Source organism: Peromyscus maniculatus, chromosome 14, assembly GCF_049852395.1.
Source record: "Peromyscus maniculatus bairdii isolate BWxNUB_F1_BW_parent chromosome 14, HU_Pman_BW_mat_3.1, whole genome shotgun sequence".
NCBI classification, from domain to species: Eukaryota; Metazoa; Chordata; class Mammalia; order Rodentia; family Cricetidae; genus Peromyscus; species Peromyscus maniculatus.
In genome coordinates, this window is record NC_134865.1 from 30,052,622 (window position 1) to 30,073,463 (window position 20,842).

At 41.0% G+C, this 20,842-nt stretch overlaps 1 protein-coding gene across 2 annotated transcripts in view; it reads left to right on the top strand.

The window, feature by feature from the left end:
- Znf277 (zinc finger protein 277) overlaps positions 1-20,842 on the top strand; it is a 131,798-nt gene that overhangs the window by 100,343 nt on the left and 10,613 nt on the right. For both annotated transcript variants that reach the window (XM_042260682.2, XM_042260683.2), the window contains exons 5-7: positions 10,368-10,459; positions 16,201-16,311; positions 17,213-17,345. In XM_042260682.2, coding sequence (XP_042116616.2) covers positions 10,368-10,459; positions 16,201-16,311; positions 17,213-17,345 — 336 coding nt within the window. The remainder of the gene's footprint in view (positions 1-10,367; positions 10,460-16,200; positions 16,312-17,212; positions 17,346-20,842) is intronic.

Genomic DNA, 20,842 nt, shown 5'->3' on the forward strand with positions numbered 1-20,842 from the left:
ATATCCCAAAGGGTCTTACCTTGTAGTCACAGTGGCATTAGATCAGACACAGAAATAGGCAATAAATAGCTCTTGTGAGGCCAAAAATAGCACCAACCATTTGACTCAAGGTGTTCCAGGCTGCTACAGCCAGGAGTTCTAATCAATCAGCCTTGTGGAATCTGTAAACACAGGTGCTGGGTTTTCCTGGGTTCTTCACATCATGGTGCTAGAAATGAAACCCAAAACCTTATGTGTGTTTGGCAAGCATTATCACTGAAGCGTTCTAGCTCTGCACAATCACAGTGTAGACACCTTCCCACAGATGTGGGATTTTTCTGAGAACATCCTTTTACACACAAACTATCCACAGTAAATAGGAGCCCTGTTTCAGTAAGGGATCCACAGGGTCATTAATCCTTTGAGAAGCCCATTTTGATCTTCAGCAGAGCATGCAAATTTGTAGTATGTATATAGTTGCTGCTCATTTTCCATTAGTATTGATTGTTAGTACAGCTTCCGGAAGAAGCAATGTACATGCCTGGCCAATTTAACTGGCAAAAGAAAGTGCCACACGATGGTCTAGGATGGCAACTTTAATTATTGGCAAGATGTTTTCATGGGAAATTAGACATCAGCAGAAACTGAGCCTTAGGAAGGAATTATGTCCAAGGTAGTGTTGTGCACTAGTTAGTCAGAGAATTGAGAGAATACAGAACTCCTAAGTCACTGTTGGCTTTCCATTCCACTCACCATAGAGAGGTAGCATTTGGACTAAGGTTTGAGGGGTTGAGGCAGAGGGCAGAAAACTCCTACTCTGCAAAAGATGAAGCTGTTTCCCAGGCCCTTGGCTGGTTAAAGAAATCAAAATGAGTCCTTGATACCTGCTAGTTGCAATGCTATACAAATTGTTTTCTTGCTTGACCTGTAACAGAGTTACATGAAGAAACAACATAATAGAAAGCTGTGAAGATCCTAAATTAGAATCAGGTGCAATGGAGCAGTGCTAAAAATTATGCATTTTATTCAGTAGAGAACTAGAAGCCAGCCGGGCTGTGGTGGCACATGACTTTAATTCCAGCACTCAGGAGGCAGAGGCAGGCCAATCTCTGATTGTGAGGCCAACCTGGTCTACAGAGAGAGTTTCAGGGCAGCCAGGGCTACACAGAGAAACCCTGTCTCAACCCCCACCCACCCACCTCAAAACTAAAAACAGAAAGAAAGAAAAAGAAAACTTGGAGCCAATCATATGCTCCTTGGGATTTATTACATACAAGTTTTCATGGTTTCGCTTCTGATGTGGCACACTCTTTATATTTTTACAGCGTCTGTCTCCCTCCCTCCCTCCCATTGTCCATACAACAGATAATCATATTTTAAATAAACATACAGAGTTTATTTCTCTGGCAAAATCATCTCTCTGGCACTTGATAACCTCAGTAGATGGAAATCTCAGAGAACCCATAAGGGAGAAGGCATTCTCACCAGGAGGCAGTAACACTTCCTGGGAAAGCCAGCCTCCAAGGCAGCACAGGGTTTGAGAGGAATCCACGGCATTGGTGTAAACCAGCACTTTTCTATCTGAGGGGTTAGGGAAAATGAGGACACTCGCGCATTTTCCTCATGGATTCTGTCTTGATTTTCTCATGTTGTTCTCATCATGCTGTTCTCTCTCATGCTGTCTCTCATGTTGCTCTGATCTTTCCTGTCTTTTTACAGCTTATATATTCCAACAAACTCTTTCAGGCAGAAGGTCACATACCATTTCTCAAGTAAATGATTATAGATTTAAAAAAAAAAAAAAAAAAAAAAAAACCATATCCCAGGCAAGGGAAAGGCAAATCAAACTAACCCATGGCTATGTAAACATTTTGAACTAACACTTTGTAATTAGAAGTCATAAATTCCAAATTCTTGTAGATTTCAGAGTTGCCTGGTGAGCACTGGGTTTTGGAGAAAAAGATGCTAGGGTGTCATAGATTCTCTAGTTCAGACTCAGATACCATATATTGTAGCAGGAATCTTACAAGTTTTTAATAAAAACAAACCTGGAGCCAGGTATTGGGGTGAACGCTGGAAGATCAGAGAAACAGAACAAGCCACAGCTACCTCACCTGGCCAACTTCTCAGCTGATCTTGTTTCCTCAGACTGGAAGCCTCTGTGTCCTCATATCCGAATGGCTCTCAGCTGAACTGTGCTGCTCAAAACCTAAAAGCTTAACCAGCCAAATGCTTCTAGTTTCTGTTCTTCACACCTTATGTATCTTTCTGCTTTCTGCCATCACTCCCTGGGATTAAAGGCTCGCTTTCTGGGATTAAAATCATGTGTCGCCATGCTTGGCTGTATCCTTGTGGCCTTGAACTCACAGAGATCCAGACAAATTTCTGCCTCTAAAATGCTAGGATTAAAGGCATGTGCTGCCACTGCCTATCCTCTATGTTTAATATTGTGGCTGTCCTGTTCTCTGACCCCAGATAAGTTTATTAGCGTGCACAGTATTTTGGGGGAACACAATACCACCACAATATATCTTTAAGTATCAGCTCAGCCAGCACTTTCCACGACACTTTAAGTCTCAAAATGTACTTTCTGCTCTGTGTGTAACTCCTGAATATCAAGAAATACCTGTAGCTCTATTTGGGGGTTATGGGGTCAAATTATTTTCTGTAACCCTGACTAATCAGAATTATATTTGCAAATTGAGGTCAGGAATTGGTGCAAGGAATTAATCATTTGCCAGCTAGCAGTAATTGGTCTATTTTGTATTTATGACCTAGCCAGACAGTTCAGTATGTCCTTTTTAACTAAAGATTGATTTTCTGGGAATGTTTATCTTAAAGACCATTATCAAGACCATGGTCTAATCTAAAGCTATTTTTTGAAGCTTAGTACCACCTAATGGTGCACAAGAAACCTGTGACTGCAAATCTCAGCATTAAGATTAAAGGAATTTGAGCCATTCTGGCTCCCAGTGATCATTAATTTGAGCTGTGGTCAGAAGTAGCTCCTTGGGGGAACTCATGGGCCCTGACTGTGTAGCATATCCTTGTATTCGTTTTTATTCATCAAAATTATACAACTTAAGGAGGAATCATCTTCCTGACAATCTACAGATAAAAATTCAAGTAGATCTGCATGTTTTCAGGAGATAAACACACTACAATATAGGCAGTAGGTGACTCCCCACATCCTTATACATCATATCAGATACCAGAGAAAAGATTGTAGCAGCAACATGTGAAAGCACCCCAGAAGACATTTCAGGGTCTGTCATCTCGTGGCCTTGCCTAAATGAGATTGATCCATCAGAGAGTTTCCTCTTGGTGGACTTGACACCTCGAACCTCAGTTGCCACCTGCTACCCCTGCCCCCCCCCCACGGCTACCATCAAGGCAATAACTATCATACCACATCAAAGGCAGACAGCAGGTGTTGCTCATTCTTGGATGCCAACATATTTGACTGAGTTATGTTCTTAGTACTTGATGGCCTCTGTTTTTTCAGCTCATCTTGGAAACTCCGGTAGTTTAGTTCCAGGCTCAGACGATAAGCCAAGGGTCTAACAAACTAGAATAAGTGGAAATCAGGTGTAGCTGGGTGTTGGATGCAGAAGTAAACCCACTAACAGTGGAAAGAAGCTCTGTGACTAGGGGTGAACATAGATGGCTGTAGAAGAGAGGAAATGCAAATACGGTAAACTCAACAGCTTCATCATTTGTAGAGGCAAGAAGATCCTGAAAGCAAATAAATTTGTGTTACAGTACAGTACAGTAGTAATTGTTTCTAGCCAGAACTCTGCATTGTAAGCAAGTCAAGTTGCATCTTGTATTTGGAACACAAAGAAAAGAATGGAAGGCAATCTCCAAAACCATCCTGTGTACAATTAAGCCATTGCATACCAGACTTAAATTCCAATGATCTAGAAAATGAATTTGTGAAGAGTACTTCCTTTTCTAATTATATCAAGAGTAAGACATAATTGTTTTGTGTATTTTGTTATTTCTATTGTATTAGTGTGCTCTAAACCTCCAACTGTTGAGAAATCCTCCTATCTGATTCTTTTCAGTGACGCTTGTATAGGTGCTTTGTAGGAAAATATTAGTGCTTCTCTACCTCTCTAGATCTCTGTCTGAACTCTTTTTTGTTTGTTTTGTTTTGTTGAGACACAATTTCTCTGTGTAGCTTTGACTGTCTTAGAACTCACTCAGTAGACGAGGCTGGCCTTGAACTCACAGAGATCTGCCTGCCTCTGCCTCCCAAGTGCTGCGATTAAAGATGTGTGCCACCACCGCCACCCAAATGTTATAAAGGAAACATTTAATTGGGGTGGTTTACAGATTCAGAGGTTTAGTCTGTTATCATGGTAGGACATGACAGTGTGCAGGCAGACATGGTGCTGGAGAAGGAGCTGAGTGTTCTATATATCTTGATCCACAAACAACAGGAAGCGAACTGTGTGCTGGGTGTAACTTGAGCAGAGGAGATCTCAAAGGCCACTCCCACAGTGATACACTTCCTCCGACAAAGCCACACCTCCTAATAATGCCACTCCCTGTGGGGACCATTTTCTTTCAAACCACCATAGGAATTGGAGGGAATGGTGTCAGAAGTGGAAAGGAATGAGAGAGGGTGGGGATGCAGGTCAACAGAAAGCACTGTTTTTTTTTTTTTTTTTTTTTTTTTGGTTTTTCGAGACAGGGTTTCTCTGTGTAGCTTTGCGCCTTTCCTGGAACTCACTTGGTAGCCCAGGCTGACCTCGAACTCACAGAGATCCGCCTGCCTCTGCCTCCCGAGTGCTGGGATTAAAGGCGTGCGCCACCACCGCCCGGCCAGAAAGCACTGTTACATGTATAAAGTTGCCAAGGAATGAATTAAACCCATACATCTTTTTTGAGAAAATAGATTGTATTAGTGAAGAAACATTGAGAAAATAGCCACAGAAGTGTAGGCAGAGTGTTCACACTGTGGGAATCAGGAGAGCCAGGTATGGGAAGGATACAAGCTGAAATTCACCAACTAGGACAAAGATTCCTTTCTAAAGAACTGCAGGCCTGTGTCCGTTGTTCCCAGTTCTGGGGCCTTCCTTGCATTGATATCAAAGTGGAGGAACTGATGTAATACAAGGGTTGAATAGAAAATGGCTTAACATCTAGGGGTTTTTTTAATATTTAAGTTAGTATGTAAACAAACTGTTTCATTATGGAATTTTCATACATAAGCATCATTATACTGTTAAACTTTGTTCCAAGTCACCTCTCCCTTACGGCTGATCCCCATCTCCTCTGTCCCCATCATGCTGATCCCCTCTCAAAAAGTGCTCCATTCTGCTTTCAAGTCACAAGGATTCCATTGCCTTCTCTTTGCCCCTCTGTCCTCTTTCTTCTAAGAACTTCCTCCCCTCCTACACTGCCTATATTAGGGTCTCTATTGCTATGAAGAGACACCTTGACCATGGCAACTCTTATAGAGAAAAACATTTTATTATGGTGTCTCACTTAAAATTCTGAGGTTTAGTCCATTATCATCATGGTGGGAAGCAAGGCAGCATGCAGGCAGATGTAGTGCTAGAGAAGGAGCTGAGAGTTCTTACATCTTGACTCACAGGCAACAGGAAGTAGTCTAAGACACTGGGACCTCAAAGCCCACCTCCACAGTGACATACTTCCTCCAACAAAGCCACACCTCCTAGTCATGCCACCACTCCCTCCCTATGGAGGCCGTTTCCTTCCTTTCTTTCTTTCTTTCTTTCTTTCTTTCTTTCTTTCTTTCTTTCTTTCTTTCTTTCTTTCTTTCTTTCTTTCTTTTTTGGTTTTTTGAGACAGGGTTTCTCTGTGTAGCTTTGCGCCATTCCTTGAACTCACTTGGTAGCCCAGGCTGGCCTTGAACTCAGAGAGATCCGCCTGGTTCTACCTCCCGAGTGCTGGGATTAAAGGTGTGCGCCGCCACCTGGCTTGCCATTTTCTTTCAAACCAACACACACACACACACACACACACACACACACACACACACACACACACACAGAGTCTAAATTGGGCTTCCACATATGGGGCAAAAATTCAGTACTTGTTTTTCCAAATCTTGTCAATTTTTTTTTTTTTTTTTTTTTTTTTGGTCTTTCAAGACAGGGTTTCTCTGTGTAGCTTTGCGCCTCTCCTGGGACTCACTTGGTAGTCCAGGCTGGCCTCGAACTCACAGAGATCCGCCTGGCTCTGCCTCCCGAGTGCTGGGATTAAAGGCGTGCGCCAAATCTTGTCAATTTTACTCAACATAATGATCTCCACTTTCATATTTCACGTTTCTTTATACCTAAATAAAATTTCTTTGTGTATATATACCATGTTTTCTAGATCCCTTCTTTTGATAGACAGCCAGGCAGTCTTAGTGTCCTGGCTATTGTGAGCAATGTATCAACAAACATAGATGTCCAGGGATCTTAGAGTCAATTTGCTTTGGGTGAATAACCCGGCCTGATACACCTGAGTCATATAGTAACTCCATTTGTAAGCTTTTTGGAACCTTCCACATTTGTTTCCATGAAGGCAAGCAAGCGTACATCCCTCCAGCAGTGTGCCCTCACCGTTGTTTGTTGTCATTTGTGTTCTTGATGATCGCTCTCATGTCCGGGAGGCGACAGAATGTCAGAGTGGCTTTAATTTACATATCCCTGAGGGCTAAATATATTGGACACTTTTCAAGTATTTGTTGGTTGATTATTTTATTTTACTTGCTTTTGAGAAAAGTCTGTTCAGTTCATTATTGGTTGGGTGATTTAGAGGTTTGGTATTTAATTTCTGCACCTCTTTATATATTATAGTACCCTCTCTGATGTCCAGTTGGCCAAGATTTTTCTCTTTAGTCTGGTGACCTTTCCCTTGCTGAACAGAAGCTTCTTTATGTTTCAAGCAGTCCTGATCGTCGGTTCTTGCAGTTACTTAGTTGGTGTCCTTTTCAGAAGCGCTCATCTGTGCTATTTGCTCCAGCAGCTCCAGAGTTACCGGGTCTGATCTATAGTGAGTTGATGGTTGTGGTTAAAGACAGTTCATTCTTCTACATGAAGAAGTCTGGTTTTCCCAGCACCATCGTTAAGTGTGTTTTTCCCAATATATGGTTTTGACAGCTTTGTCAAAAATTAAGTGGCTATAAATATGTGAGTTCGTTTCTGCATCCTCCATTCTATTCCAAAGGACCACGTGATTATTTTTGTGACAGTACCAGATAATTTTCGTTACTATGGCACGATAGTGTCGTTTGTCATCAGGTGTTGTGGTGGTTCCAGCTATTTCTGCTAAAGGTTGCTTTAACTCCTTGGAGGTTTTCATGCTTTCATATGAATTTTAGGATTTTTTTCTAGCTTTATTAACAATATTACAGGAATTTTGATTGGGGTTATACTGAATTTGTAGATTGCTTTTGGTGTTCTTACCATTTTCACACTATTAATAATTCTGACAATCCATGAGCATGGGAAGTCTTTTGAAGGGTTTTTATTTATTTTTTTTTGGAGGGTGGAGGGAGTGTTTGTTGTTATTATTGTTGTTGTTTTGTATTTGTGTACATGCACACACAGGAATGTGGGAGCTCTTGGAGGCCAAGGGCATTGGATCCCCTAGAGCTACAGTTGTAGAAGGTTGTGAGCCTCCCTGTGCCTGGGTTCATGGAACAAAATTCAGATCCTTTGTAAAAACAATAGAGGCTCTTGAACGCCTGAGCCATCTCTCCAGCTCTTTAGGAAGGATATTGCAAAGAATTTGGGCAAAGCCAGGCATGGCAGCAGATAGTGAGAAGAATGATCAGTTGAGCCCAGGAGTTCAAGGGCCAGATATTAGAAGAATCCCAATATGTGTCTCTTGGGCTCCTTTTCCACATGATTAGTTCTTACTGCTTGTCCAAGTTCTATCTGCCTTAGCATCCTGAGATCATTTTTTTTTCTTCCTAGTAAGGTAGCCACTGTTGGTATTCAGCTATCCTGTTAGTCCGAAAAATATCCCCCAGTAGAAAATAACTAATGTGTTAATTTTTTTTCTCTCAAAGATCACAGCTTTGGCTGTTATCCAATGCCTGGAAATACAGAAAATATATACATAAATTGGTTTTATTGTAGTTTCTCATGAAAGGGTAGGTTTAGTGTCCATTATTCCATTGTGGCAGAAGCTAGAGCTTACTGACTTGATTTTCATTAAGATGGCTTCTTAAAGCTGAGCAAGAGCTCAGCCACTAAAGTCTAAAGCTCCCTAAAGGCTCACACACCTAAGTGACAGAGCTCGGCTTCCAAGATGGCTTCTTGGTTTGTTTTGTTTTCTTGGATGAATATTTCTAGATGTTTGATGATGTATTTCCAAAAATACTATATGGTATACCTTAAGATTCAAGATTCCAGCTCATCATATGCTAGTCTTTTAAGTTTTTGTAGAATGAAATGACTTCTGTGAACTTCTGTTTGGAGTCCCATGTTAGAAGAAAATGTAGAGAGAAGCCTGTAAATATAATGTAAGAACACATCATGACTGTTTTTAAACTTCAAAGATTTCATTTCTTTTCAGAAGATAAAACAGGCAACAGTTACCAGAGATGATGGGAATTATGATGAGAACTGATGTGATCTAAATAACATTAAAATTCATTATTTAGTGATGAATGTACAGTTTAAACACTTACATAAATTATCTGATCTTTGTTTGTTTGTTTATCTATTTATTTTGAGATAGCCTCTCACTATGTATTTCTGACTGTCCTGGAACTCACTATGTAGACCACTCTGGCTTTAAACTCAGAGAGATTCACCTGTCTACCCCAAGAGTGCTGGGATTGAAGGCAAGCACCATCATGCCCAGCTAAATTCTTTGATTTAATCTTGTCAACAGTAATGTGAAGCAATATTTTCTGTATGCTTTTAATATTTTGGTTTTCTGTTTGGATTTGTTGTTGTTTTATTTTGTATGTGAGAATGAAAATGGACTGTGTAGTCAAAGCTGGCCTGAACCTCTTTGGGTACCCCAGTGGGTCTCTAACTTGTGATCCTCCTGCCTTACCCTCCCGAGTGCTGAGATTACAGGCATGCACCACCAAGAAATGGCATTTTTATTTGTTTCTTAAAGTAGGTCTTATAGAGAACAGTAAAATATTGACTATAGGTGGAATTTGGATTTCCAGTCCAGATCATCCCAGGCCTTCCGAGAGCTCTCACCTGTTGTATCAAAGTAAGAAGTCAGAGTCACACTGGATCTGGTAACAGCTAATGGTTTGTAAAAGTACAAAGCAAAGGAACGAACGCATCTCCCAGGAAGACAATGTGCAGAGCCACCCTGATTAGAGCAGAACATTTTAAAATCATTTCAGTTGCAGTGCAACACGGTAATTATGCATAAAAGCACTGTTTAATAAATGGCTTTCTCCCTTTGATGGAAGTCGATGAGAGGACGATTGCCATCATGGTTACTCTGATACTTATTTATAGTAATTTCATAATAATTTAATAAAACCTGGACTAGGGAAAATGGCAATGGAGATAGTTGGGGAAATTACCAGAACTTGATTACAAACTGAACGGAGATTTTGAGGATAAGATCAGTCAAAGACCCTATTGGGTTCTGGACTGATGAGAGAGTGAAGAGAGGAAAAGATGGACACAGACCAAAGGAAGGTTCAGGAAGATGGTAAGACCAACCCTTGTTGACTCTGAGTTTCACCCATTGCTGTCTGACTGGCGCGGTCTACTGCTGTGTGCATACTTAGTTCTTCTTTTTTTTTTTTTAATTGAAAACAGATTCTTTTTCATACAATATATTCTGATTACAATTTTCTCTCCCCCTACTCCTCCCAGATCCTCCCCACTTCCCCACTCACCTAAATCCATAAGCTTTCTCTCATTAGAATATAAACAAGCATCTAAATAAAACTAATAATACGATAAAATTAAAACGAACTCAAATAGGATGAAATAAACAAACATGGGGAGAGGGTCAAAGAAAAAGCGTGTGAAACACATCCAGGTGCTGAGAAACACACATTCAAAAACACAGAAAACCCCTAGAACAAAATCATAAACCATAACAAGTAAGCAAAAGATCTATGAGGTTTAAAAAAATGTCAATACACAGCATTGTGAGACAAAAAAAAAATAACTTTCAAAATAGCCCGAGTTCATTTTGTGTTAGCCAACTCCTGCTGAGCAGGGGCCTGCTCTTCTTGGGTGAAGTTTGTATTCCCCTGGAGAGAACGGATCGAGACTCAGAGTGTCAGTGTCAAGACAAGAACAGGAAATTTGAAGTATGAGCAGCTTTCATACATGACCTTTGTACTCTCGGACTATCATTTAGACTGGCATTTCTCAGCGACTAACTGCAGATATTGAAGATAACCTCACAAACCTTTTTATAATTTACAGAAAGAAGTTCTGGATCAGCAACAGCGAGAGCGAAATGATACGAGCTTCCATGGTGTGTGTATGTTTTGCAGTGAGGAATTCCACGGAAACAGGTTTTCCATTCTACAACTTTCTTAAATGCTTTGGGTCAATATGTCATCTCTGCCATTTATTAAAGGACTTTTTAACTTGGATTGGAGCAAAGCTCAACCCTACATGGAATCATAGCTCATCTTAGCCTCCATTTTGTGGTCTTCTTGGGTCTTTTCTGGGTCTTCATACAGCCTTAAATTTGTATATGGTCTTCTAAAACCCCCAGATTTATCATAACTTCTCAAAGGGCTTCATGATGTCTCACTCCCCAGGTTGCCTGGCGTGTTTTATCTAGTATAGTATTTGACACAATGGATAGTTTTCCTCAAGCAGCTGCAGTATTTAAAAGAAAAACAAGTCATTGGTTATTTGGACAAATGCTCAGGTGGTGAGATGTTGTTCTCTAAGTCAGCTGAGAACTTTGTGACGAGCGCTTGGGCATCATCTATCAGACAGGGGTGTTGGTGACACTCTTCAGGACATTCACTCCCATGCTGCCCCTCTAGCAGCTGCGAGGCTGCTGGAGTGAAGGTTAGAGAGTGTCTGCAGAGGAAAACGGAGAAGGCCAGTTAAGATGCAGCAAAGCCCACAGCTCCTGCCGTAGTCCAGTCATCGTTCTTAGACAAGCACACTTGGAATTATTATGAATTCTAATTTGATGGAATTAAGTTGTTTTGTCCTTAGTGCTGTCAGGGGCGAGTCGCTACGCAGAGCTCACGCCATCTCTCCATAGGGGCCTCTCACACAGCTGTACTCTTAACCTAATCCCATTTGTCCAAACCACAGAACTACAAAGAAAGATCTGATAATGTCTGGTATGAACTAGGGAGGAAAATAAGACAGGAGAAAGAGACAGAAAACTTTGTTTCTAAAGTATACTGAGGAAAAATTGAGAAGAAAAAATGTTTGAAATAATATTTTAAGTAAGACTTCAATTCTATCTAGAATGTTTTAATTATATAGTCATAATTATTGCATGCCCTTAAGGACCATTGAGAATATTGAAAAATACAATAATCATGAAAACCAGAAGTTTCTCCATAGCATCTTGAAGTAAAGCTGTGTGATGAAGGATAAAATTAACATTATAAAGAAGGTAGAAGTTGAAATACTGGTTAAAATTATTGTGCATGTAATTTCCTGGAAGTAAAAGTTAATTGATGAAAAACTAATTTAAGGTAACAATTTTAGTGAGTCATCTTGGCTGGTCTTAAAGAACCTCAAAATCTGGGAGATAAAGCAGATGGTGCCATCTTCAGCCAGACGGCAGAGACTCCCCTGCCCTTGCCAGCTCCCTGCTGTGGCTAGAAAAATGAGTGCAGTCATCCCGGCCTGCCCTGGCCTTCCTGTCTTAGGCTCATAGGTTGAATCACCCAATTTTGAATTAGCTAGTAAACAACTTAGGTACCAATAAGATATATAAAAGAATATGACTATGGGTCTGGGATCATACAATTAGGAGGAGGCTGAGAGCTCCACAAATACACCTATTGCAATCTTGGCTTCCAAGAGAATTAATAGCGAATTTAGTCCCAACCTGAAGGCCCGGGAACCCCAAGAACCAGCAATAGTGACATCTCAGGGTCTTAAGGACAGGAGAAAATAAACAGATGTCCATCTCATTCTCAAAGTTCTTATTAGGTTATCCTGCTTGCTCTGATGTAGTTGGAAGATTTCCTGTGTCCCGCCTGGCCCGCGATTCAGGACAAATCTCTCACCCACAATCCTGCAGCCTTTTATAAAATAATCACACAGAGGCTCAATATTATTTATAACTGCTTGGCCATTAGCTCAGGCTTATTACTCACTAGCTCTTGCATTTAAATTAACCCATAATTCTTATCTGTGTTTAGCCATGTGGCTTGGTACCTTTTCTCAGTTCTACCTTGTCATGTTGTTTCCTCTATGTCTGGCTGGTGATTCCTGACTCTGCTTTTCCTCTTACCAGCATTGCTTCAGTCTGCTCACCCCACCTATACTTCCTGCCTGGCTATTGGCCAATCAGTATTTTATTAAACCAGTGTACAAAAGCATTATCCAGCACTCTGGTCAGGGTTCTTGTCGTTATTTGGTATTCTTCTATATGGACCAGTCCCTTCCAGAAACATTCTCACAAACACACCCACAAATAATGCTTTACTAGCTGCATGGCCTTTCCTTAACCAGGAAAGCTGATACATAAATTAGCCATCACACCAATGGAGAGCCAAGCCCCTTCTGGATAAGCTCTACCTATACCTAGTGCCCTTTCAGTGCCTGAATGTCAAGTGTGGAATCCCCAGGAAGTCCTAGTCAAGTTGGGCCACTTCTAAGCAACCGAGTAAAAAACAAAAGGACATCATCCTGATCACCAGCCTAGAGCCTGGGACTACATGGAGACTGTTAGCTCCATAATAACCTCTCTTCAGAATGTCTGCAGCCACTCAAACCCTCCCAAGTCCCAAATGGCCATGAAAACCTTGGGAAAATAGAGGGTGGCAAGGCAGGAAACTCTTTGAACTTTCTGAGCCTTCATAGTAGAACTCACACTGTATGCTCACCTTCATGCCCTCACAATATCTAGATACCTGTCTGGCAGACCCCAGAAAGGTACAGGAGGACTAGGCCTCAAGAGCATTCGGGGTGAACAGCAAAGGCTGGACCCCTGGGAAGCATCCCAGTACACTTGCAGCTCTTCAGCCAACTGCTCGATCTGTGTCCATTTCAAAGCTTGTATGTTGGTCTAAACACCCTGGGCAGATCTGACTCAGGCCTGCTACTTCTAGAGAAGACCTTAGAGTCAGACGGCATGGGCTTGGTCCAGTGGAACCTATAGACTGGTCCTAAGAACAGTGGTGTCCCAGCTCCTCTGAGTCAGCTCTCGGACTCCAGGTGCCACTGTTCGCAGTGATTTGGGACACCTCTTATCTCATACACTCCTTGAACCAGCCATCGGTTTAGGTTTCATCTCCTGATTGTTAGACCTGAGACTCCAGGACTTTAATCCACAGAGGATGAGGGAGGACTGTGCTCCCATGAGTACACTCGGTAGAATTCACAACAATCAGGGGTCTTAGATCCATAACTTGGAGTAGTGGAAAAGCTGCCAACTCATCTACCCTTGAGCCAGCTGCTATTTCTGACTCCATCTAGGAATAGCTAGTATCCCTGCATCTCATCCTAGAAGTCCTAGGCATGTGTAACTGTGTTCGGGCCCTTCTCCTTGGATCCTAAGGTCTCTGCCCTGCCCTAGTGAGGATTTGGTGTACAGAAAGTTTCCAGACTCAGTGCATTATTCCACTGCCATCCATCCACCTACCCCATTTCCTATAAGAAGTTCCCAGTCTCTTCCTAGCTGGAGTCTTCTACAGCATGGGCTCTGCCCTGTAACCCATGGGTAGGATATCCTGGGAGAACTCTGAGGGTCTGACCAACACTGTAAAGAACCCAACAAATATTTTTAGTTGAAGTTATAGGTTGTGTCATTAAACAGTTAGACAAGACAGCTTATTAACCACAGATTAATAAATGTGTCCCCCCCACCACCACCTTATCATGAACACAAAAAGTTAAAACATTCATAGAGAGAAGTTTGCTTTATTAAAAAAAAAAAAAACTCTAGAAAATACTTTGGAGGAATAAAGTAAGGTATATAAAATAAACTATGCACATTCTGATAGTGATATACATACTGATACATTCCCCAAAAGTGTCACCTTCATTAATGATAAAGTCCTGTATTAGATAATATGCTTCTTGTTATTTAAGTTGTAGGAATTAAGATTCTCATGTGATACATATATGCCATAGAATACTATTAACTCCTTAACAAATTGAATCACATCAGCAGGGATGGAAGTGAAATGAGCCATTATGGCATGATTGATAGCAAATGAAATGAGCCATGCACATGATGGCGAGTATTTCATGATCTCACTCATATGTGGAATCTGAAAAAAAGTTGAGAATGGAGTGTTGACTACCAGTGCCTGGGAAGGGTAGTGGGAAAGGCAAAGTTGATGAGTGTGTGTGTGTGCATCACATTTAAACAGTAGTAAGAGGTCCAGTGTGCAGCTGCCGCACAACAGGGTGACTATACCTAGTACTAATGTACTGTATCCCACAAAACCTAGAGAGTGAAGTTTGAATGATCCATGGTAGAGCAGATATGACTTAAGCACTATACAATATCTATTTATCAAAATACCATATGGTAGTCAGTGAATATGTACATCATTATATTTTTGCACGTAAGTTAAAAATAAATTTAAATTTAGAAATCAAGTTTCTTTCTCTGCAGAAGCTAGTCTAGAAGCTGATAATTGTGCTTCCAGGTTATCATGACCCTTGCAGGTAACATCTGTTAACAGTGGGTTCATAATCTCTGTCTGATGCTGTACTAGGTAAACGTCCATGATCTCATGTCACAGAAAAGGCCATCTTGCTATGAACCGGTTGTCTGTTTTCTTCTCCATTGTATTAATCGAGGTTTTCCACAGTAACAGAACCAGTGTGTGTGATGAGGGAATGCATGAGAAGATTACTAGTGGAACTGCCTCATGCATTTATAGAGGCTGAGCAGTCCCACAGCTGTAGCCAGCTTTCTTGTCAGCCTATCTTTCGATCACCAGCCCCCAAATATCAACATGGAGACCTCTTATTAATTATGAAAGCTTGGTCATTAGCTTAGGCTTGTCCCACTAGCTCTTGTAGCTTAGATTAACCCATTTCTTTAAATCTACATCCTGCCACGTGGCTCAGTTATCTCTACTCTATACCACATGTCCGACCTCTTCAGTGTCTCCCTCACATCTCTCTGATATAGTCCCTGCCTCTCTTCTTCCCAGAGTTCTCTCTCCCTGGAAATCCTGCCTATTCTCTCCTGCCTAGCTATTGGCCATTCAGCTCTTTTAAACCAATCACAGTGACATGTCTTCACACTGTGTAAACAAATATTTCACAACACACAGTGTACTATCTAAAAGTTAAAGACAAAGGTACTCCATGCAGATCCACAAGGCTCAAAATCAGAATTCAGAGTATAACTCATTTCAAGGCCTAAGGCTTGAGAGTTCTGGGACCAGTGATGTAAGGTGGAGTCCCAAGGCCAGAGAGCCTGGAGTTCCAGTATCTGAGAGATAGAATTTTTTTTCTAAGATTTATTTATTTATTATGTATACAGAAGAGGGAGCCAGATCTCATTACAGATGGTTGTGAGCCACCATGTGGTTGCTGGGAATTGAACTCAGGACCTCTGGAAGAGCAGTCAGTGCTCTTAACCTCTGAGCTATCTCTCCAGCCCAAGGGATAGAAATTAATAGTGTCTTAACTCCAGGAGAGAGAGTCCCAGAAAATAGCATCTGCCCACTGAGAGTAGGCTTCCTGCTTCTACATTCAGATGCACACCAGTCTTCTGTGAAAAAACCCTCACCACCACACATACCAAATGCTTTCCTAGTTCTCTAGTGACCCTTATCCCAGTAAAGCTAATGTCACAATGAACCATCATTCTCATAGTGAGCTGGAGAAGCAGAGGCAGCATCATTTATTTACTAGATCAAATAATGGGACCTGATACTCCTACCGAGTCTAATCCTTGCAGTGTCGGAAAACAAAACTGTCGGATTGTGTAGCATATCCATTTTAACAAGGCTCAGTGTTTATGTCAATATTTAGTACTTGCTTAGCCTTTGATCAATTGTTATTATATAAATGCTATTTCTAGCCTGATTTGCTCCGACGTTATTTATAAATAATAGAGATTGTTCATATTCCTTCACAGATCTGTTCTGTTGAACCACATGGCCAAAGAGCATGCTTTCAATATTGGTTTGCCAGACAACATTGTAAACTGCACTGAATTCCTATGCACACTACAGAAGAAACTGGACAAGTAGGTGCTCTTTCATGAAACACAGCCTAAACCTAACTTAATCTTAGACATTTCTAAATTTTTTTTAATTATTTCAATAAATTAATTTATAATTAAAGAAATGAAAGTTACTTGTTTCTTACATTGTGGAAATTTACTTTTTTGGTATTATGTGCATTTTGTCTAGATTATATTGCCTTCTAATGAGTTTTTAATACTTTGCATTAAAATACATGATTTATGCAAAGTACAATATAAATTATATCATGAAAAATATACTCACCATCCATATTAGTTACTTTTCTCATTGCTGTGACCAGATACCTGGCAAGTCACAAGTGATCTGGCACGTAGTTCCCAGGGGTGACAGCCATCATGGCAGGGAAGGTATGGCTCCGGCGACAGGAGGCCACTGCCACATCATTTGCAGTGGTCACAGTCTCAACTCAGCTGCCAAGTTTAGACTACTGCAAAGGAAGTCATACCATGCTTTCTACAAAGCCAACTGGATGGATGGATGGATGGATGGATGGATGGATGGATGGATGGATGGATGGATGGATGGATGGATGGGGGGAAGGGAGGGAGGGAGGCAGGAAGGGAGAGAGAGTGGGTGGGAGGGATTCATGGAAGGACCACATTACCATCATTTGTTTTGTGGAACTCAAACAAATAAATGTTAGATTAAAAAGAGGGTTCTTGCCGGGCGGTGGTGGTGCACGCCTTTAATCCCAGCACTCGGGAGGCAGAGCCAGGCGGATCTCTGTGAGTTCAAGGCCAGCCTGAGCTACCAAGTGAGTTCCAGGAAAGGCACAAAGCTACACAGAGAAACCTTGTCTCGAAAACAAAAAAAAAAAAAAAAGGAGGGTTCTTGCAGCAACTGTCAAAGATGTGTTTAGCAATGCCTGTGTGTTTCTTTTAGTTTACAGTGTTTGTACTGTGAGAAGACCTTCAGAGACAAAAACACACTTAAAGATCACATGAGGAAGAAACAGCATCGTAGGATCAACCCGAAGAACAGAGACTATGACCGATTTTATGTCATCAATTACTTGGTAAGTCATGCTTTCTATAGTTTAAAAATTATTTGGTTACAATAATGTAAACAAAATCTACCTACAGGCCAACTAATGTGTGAATAATGAATGAATCAGTACCAAGGTTAAAAGGTAATGAGAGGCATTATCAAGAAGGCGTTAGCAGTGGTTTACAAAGCATATTTGGTGGGTTGTCTTTGCTTTGACAGATGGGTCCACAGTAGAGATGACTTCTCTCTGGAATGCAGTGTGATAGCAACAAGAACCATTTCCCATTTGTACTAGCTAGTAGCTTGAGGCCAGAGATTTGGGTATTCTGTTTTTAAAAGCATTTACTGAGTATTTGATGTCCTAGATGCCACACAAGACAATTCTTTAAAAGCAGTTTCGTTACTCTTCTCCCATCTCTCCACTTATCCTCAAAATAAAATGTGTATCTCTGTCATTGTCTGTGTCAGCTTCTTTTCAGGGAAATTTCAGGGAAACTGTTCCATTTTACTATGAAAAAAATTTTGTATTTGTTTGGTGGCCCGTGCCAAGGGTGTTAAATGCCTTAAAGTCCAAAGTCTCTATCCTGCTTGCTGTCCACTGTAGATTAGTTCTTTGGGGACAAGAAGAGATCTTCAGTTAGAGACAAAGTCACTGGGGTTATTTAAAATTCTGGGAGGAGATTCGGGACTGACATAATGACTGGAGAATGCTACCAGGCTTGCCCTCACGCCTCCAACTTTTTAATTGTATGTAATGAAGTATACTACCCATACACAGGAGAGGATTAAGTAGCTCTACAGAAGGATGGAAGATGAGAGTTTTGATGGCGATATTTTCTGAAGCAGGGTTATTTTGGGGTTGTTGTTGTTTGTTTGTTTGTTTGTTTGTTTTCCCTCTCAATGTAAATACACTAAAATCCAAACCTGTTGATTTGGGAAGGCTGGTTGAATATTACCCGCCACTCCATGTATTGGATAGAAAGCAGTATACATGATTTGTGTGTGAGATCTCTGCTCTAATGTGCGCTTTTTATGTGTTCTAACTTAGTCAGATAGTATTAAACTGAAATGCTCCTCCAGAAGTAAGCTTAGCATGTACTTAAAGATTGACTCTGGGAACCTGCCAAGCTTTACTACAAATGTTTTACAACCAGCCAGAGGCAAAGGCACCCCCTGAGTCCTTCAATCTTCTCTTAAAATCATTCAGTCACGACTTCCTAGAGCGAAGCTGCTTCAGGGCCCAGCCCACCCCACCAGGGAGTGCGCCACAGCACTGGCTGGAGTATGCAGCCGCAAGTATGCAGCCGCTGCAGCAAGCCAAGAAAGCAACTCAATAGTTCTTCCCTCTGGGGCCCTTTTAAGCGAAGATGCAAGAGCTGCGAATTAGCAGAACACTGTGTAGCAGGAGTCCTTACCTTGGAGGGAGACTTGAGAGGAGCCACACACTCATATTCTATTGGCATTTTAGAAAAGTGTGATACTTCAATCCCTGAGCTTCAAATAGTGTGACTGACTGATTGTCAAGCTGAAATTGTTTATGAGTACCAGCTGTCCCTAGGGGGAACATGATGCATTGTACTAACCACAGATTTGCTGTAGCAACTCATGGCTCAAGAGAATACAATGGTCTTAGTAAATATGAAATCACAACTTGAGGGTGATATTGACATAAATCCCATTTTTAAAATAATAGCACTGACAGAGATCTTTCAGTGGGCCAGGCACTATCACAGGTGTTTATACACTAGTCATTTAAGCACACCCCCAGGACACAGGCATTATATGAAGGCCACCCTCTAGATAAGGAGACTGGGGCAGAGTGAGGCTAAGTCATTTCCACAGGTTGACACCACCAGGGTAAATCAGTTATCTGCTGTATCCATTTTCTTTCTTCTGGTAGTTGAGATAATGTTGGTACCTTCATTGAATTCTTCAAAGGTGTTGATATCATGATGGCTTGTTCACCCTTGCCTGTTCCCTCGAAACAAACTCAAAAGTAAAGCTGGCTTTAACCTTTGCTTTGTGATTCTCACCTACAACCGTGGCTTTTTTAACCCAAGTATTGAATTAAATGGTTAATAAATATGAAAATGATTAGGGAAAATTAAAATGTATTCTGATGCATTAGAATATCACCTTTGAAAAGGACAGAAGAAAGCAATAAAGTCCCTGAGATGTGTGACTGCTCTGAACTAGAAAAGTACTCACCAGACACCTCAGCCTTAACAACATCCTAGGGATGTTTAAAGAGTCTTGTTATAAGTAAAAAGCATAATAATATTTAGGATATGCATATAAGAGAATGTTCCAAATAGTATTAGTATGTCATTAGAGAAAAATTAGAGCCAGCAGCTTCTCAGAATCATCATAGTCTTATTTTTAGACATGTTAATGAACACTATTTAATGTGAAGAACAAGTTGTTAGCATGAAGAATAAATTCTCTAAAATTTTACCTAAGTGATGAGTAATGATAAAACCTTATTTTTAAAAAACTAAAGCAAAATAATGAGAGACTTTCATGGAGTGTTCCACAGAGGACATGGGCAAATGACAGCTGTATCTGTAGTCTGCTGTGTGTCCCTTTTGTCCATTTCGTACAATCCATGGACTTTCAAGTGCCTTCCCAACACAAGAAGACTGGGGAGAAGGAAGTATTTTGTAGGCAGGGTGACTGATTAGATCTCTACTCTCAGAGTTCAGAGGCTGGAATAGGAGGCTGGTGTGAGCACATCCAATGAGCATCTTGTCCGAAATCAGCATTTGACCTCTTCTGTGGGGTATATGAGTAGTAATCTGACCATCGACCATGGAGCTTCTTGCTCGTTTCAAACACTTTTAACAGATATCTGGCAAGATGCTCTTCAGTATCCTCAAGGTAGAAGAACAAGGACAAAGAAGCTGTTCTCAGCCCCCTCTGAACTGAGCAAATTTGACAAGTGCGCTTCTTCTTGGGTGAGATCATTTCTGTGCTTAATAACTTATATTAGTTTTTTAATGTAACAGACTTGCAAACACATTGTCTCTCCTTTGCACCGTCTTGATCATTTACCTCAAATCTTGCTTTATTTCTTTATCAAATAGAGTTTAATGAATAGCAGTAATTGTTAAGAGACAAGATCTCCCTTAGCTTCACAAGTCTCCAGCCTCAGGGACAACAAATGGCTTGACATCAGTGGGCTCCAGCCTCGTGTTCCTAAGGCACTCAGGCCTCAAGCCCAGAGTTTTCTAAAGGAAACTGTTTCTGTTATGGTTTAATCATGTAGTCTGTTTTGTTTTATTTAATCTTAAAGAATATGAAGCTCCCTAAAAACAGATGTAGGCTCCTAGCCTGAAGAGTTTTGTTACAGTATTCTAAATCCTTCACATTTAAAAGATGTCTTCCTCTGTCTCGTGGGGGCCGGGGGGGTGGGGGGGGAGAAATAAACAGAAAGACAAAGAGGGACAGAGAGATTGGGGATCAAACTAGATGGAGGGGTCCTGTTTGAAGGAGATCTTTTCCCTTTTTCCTCCACCCTCTCATTGC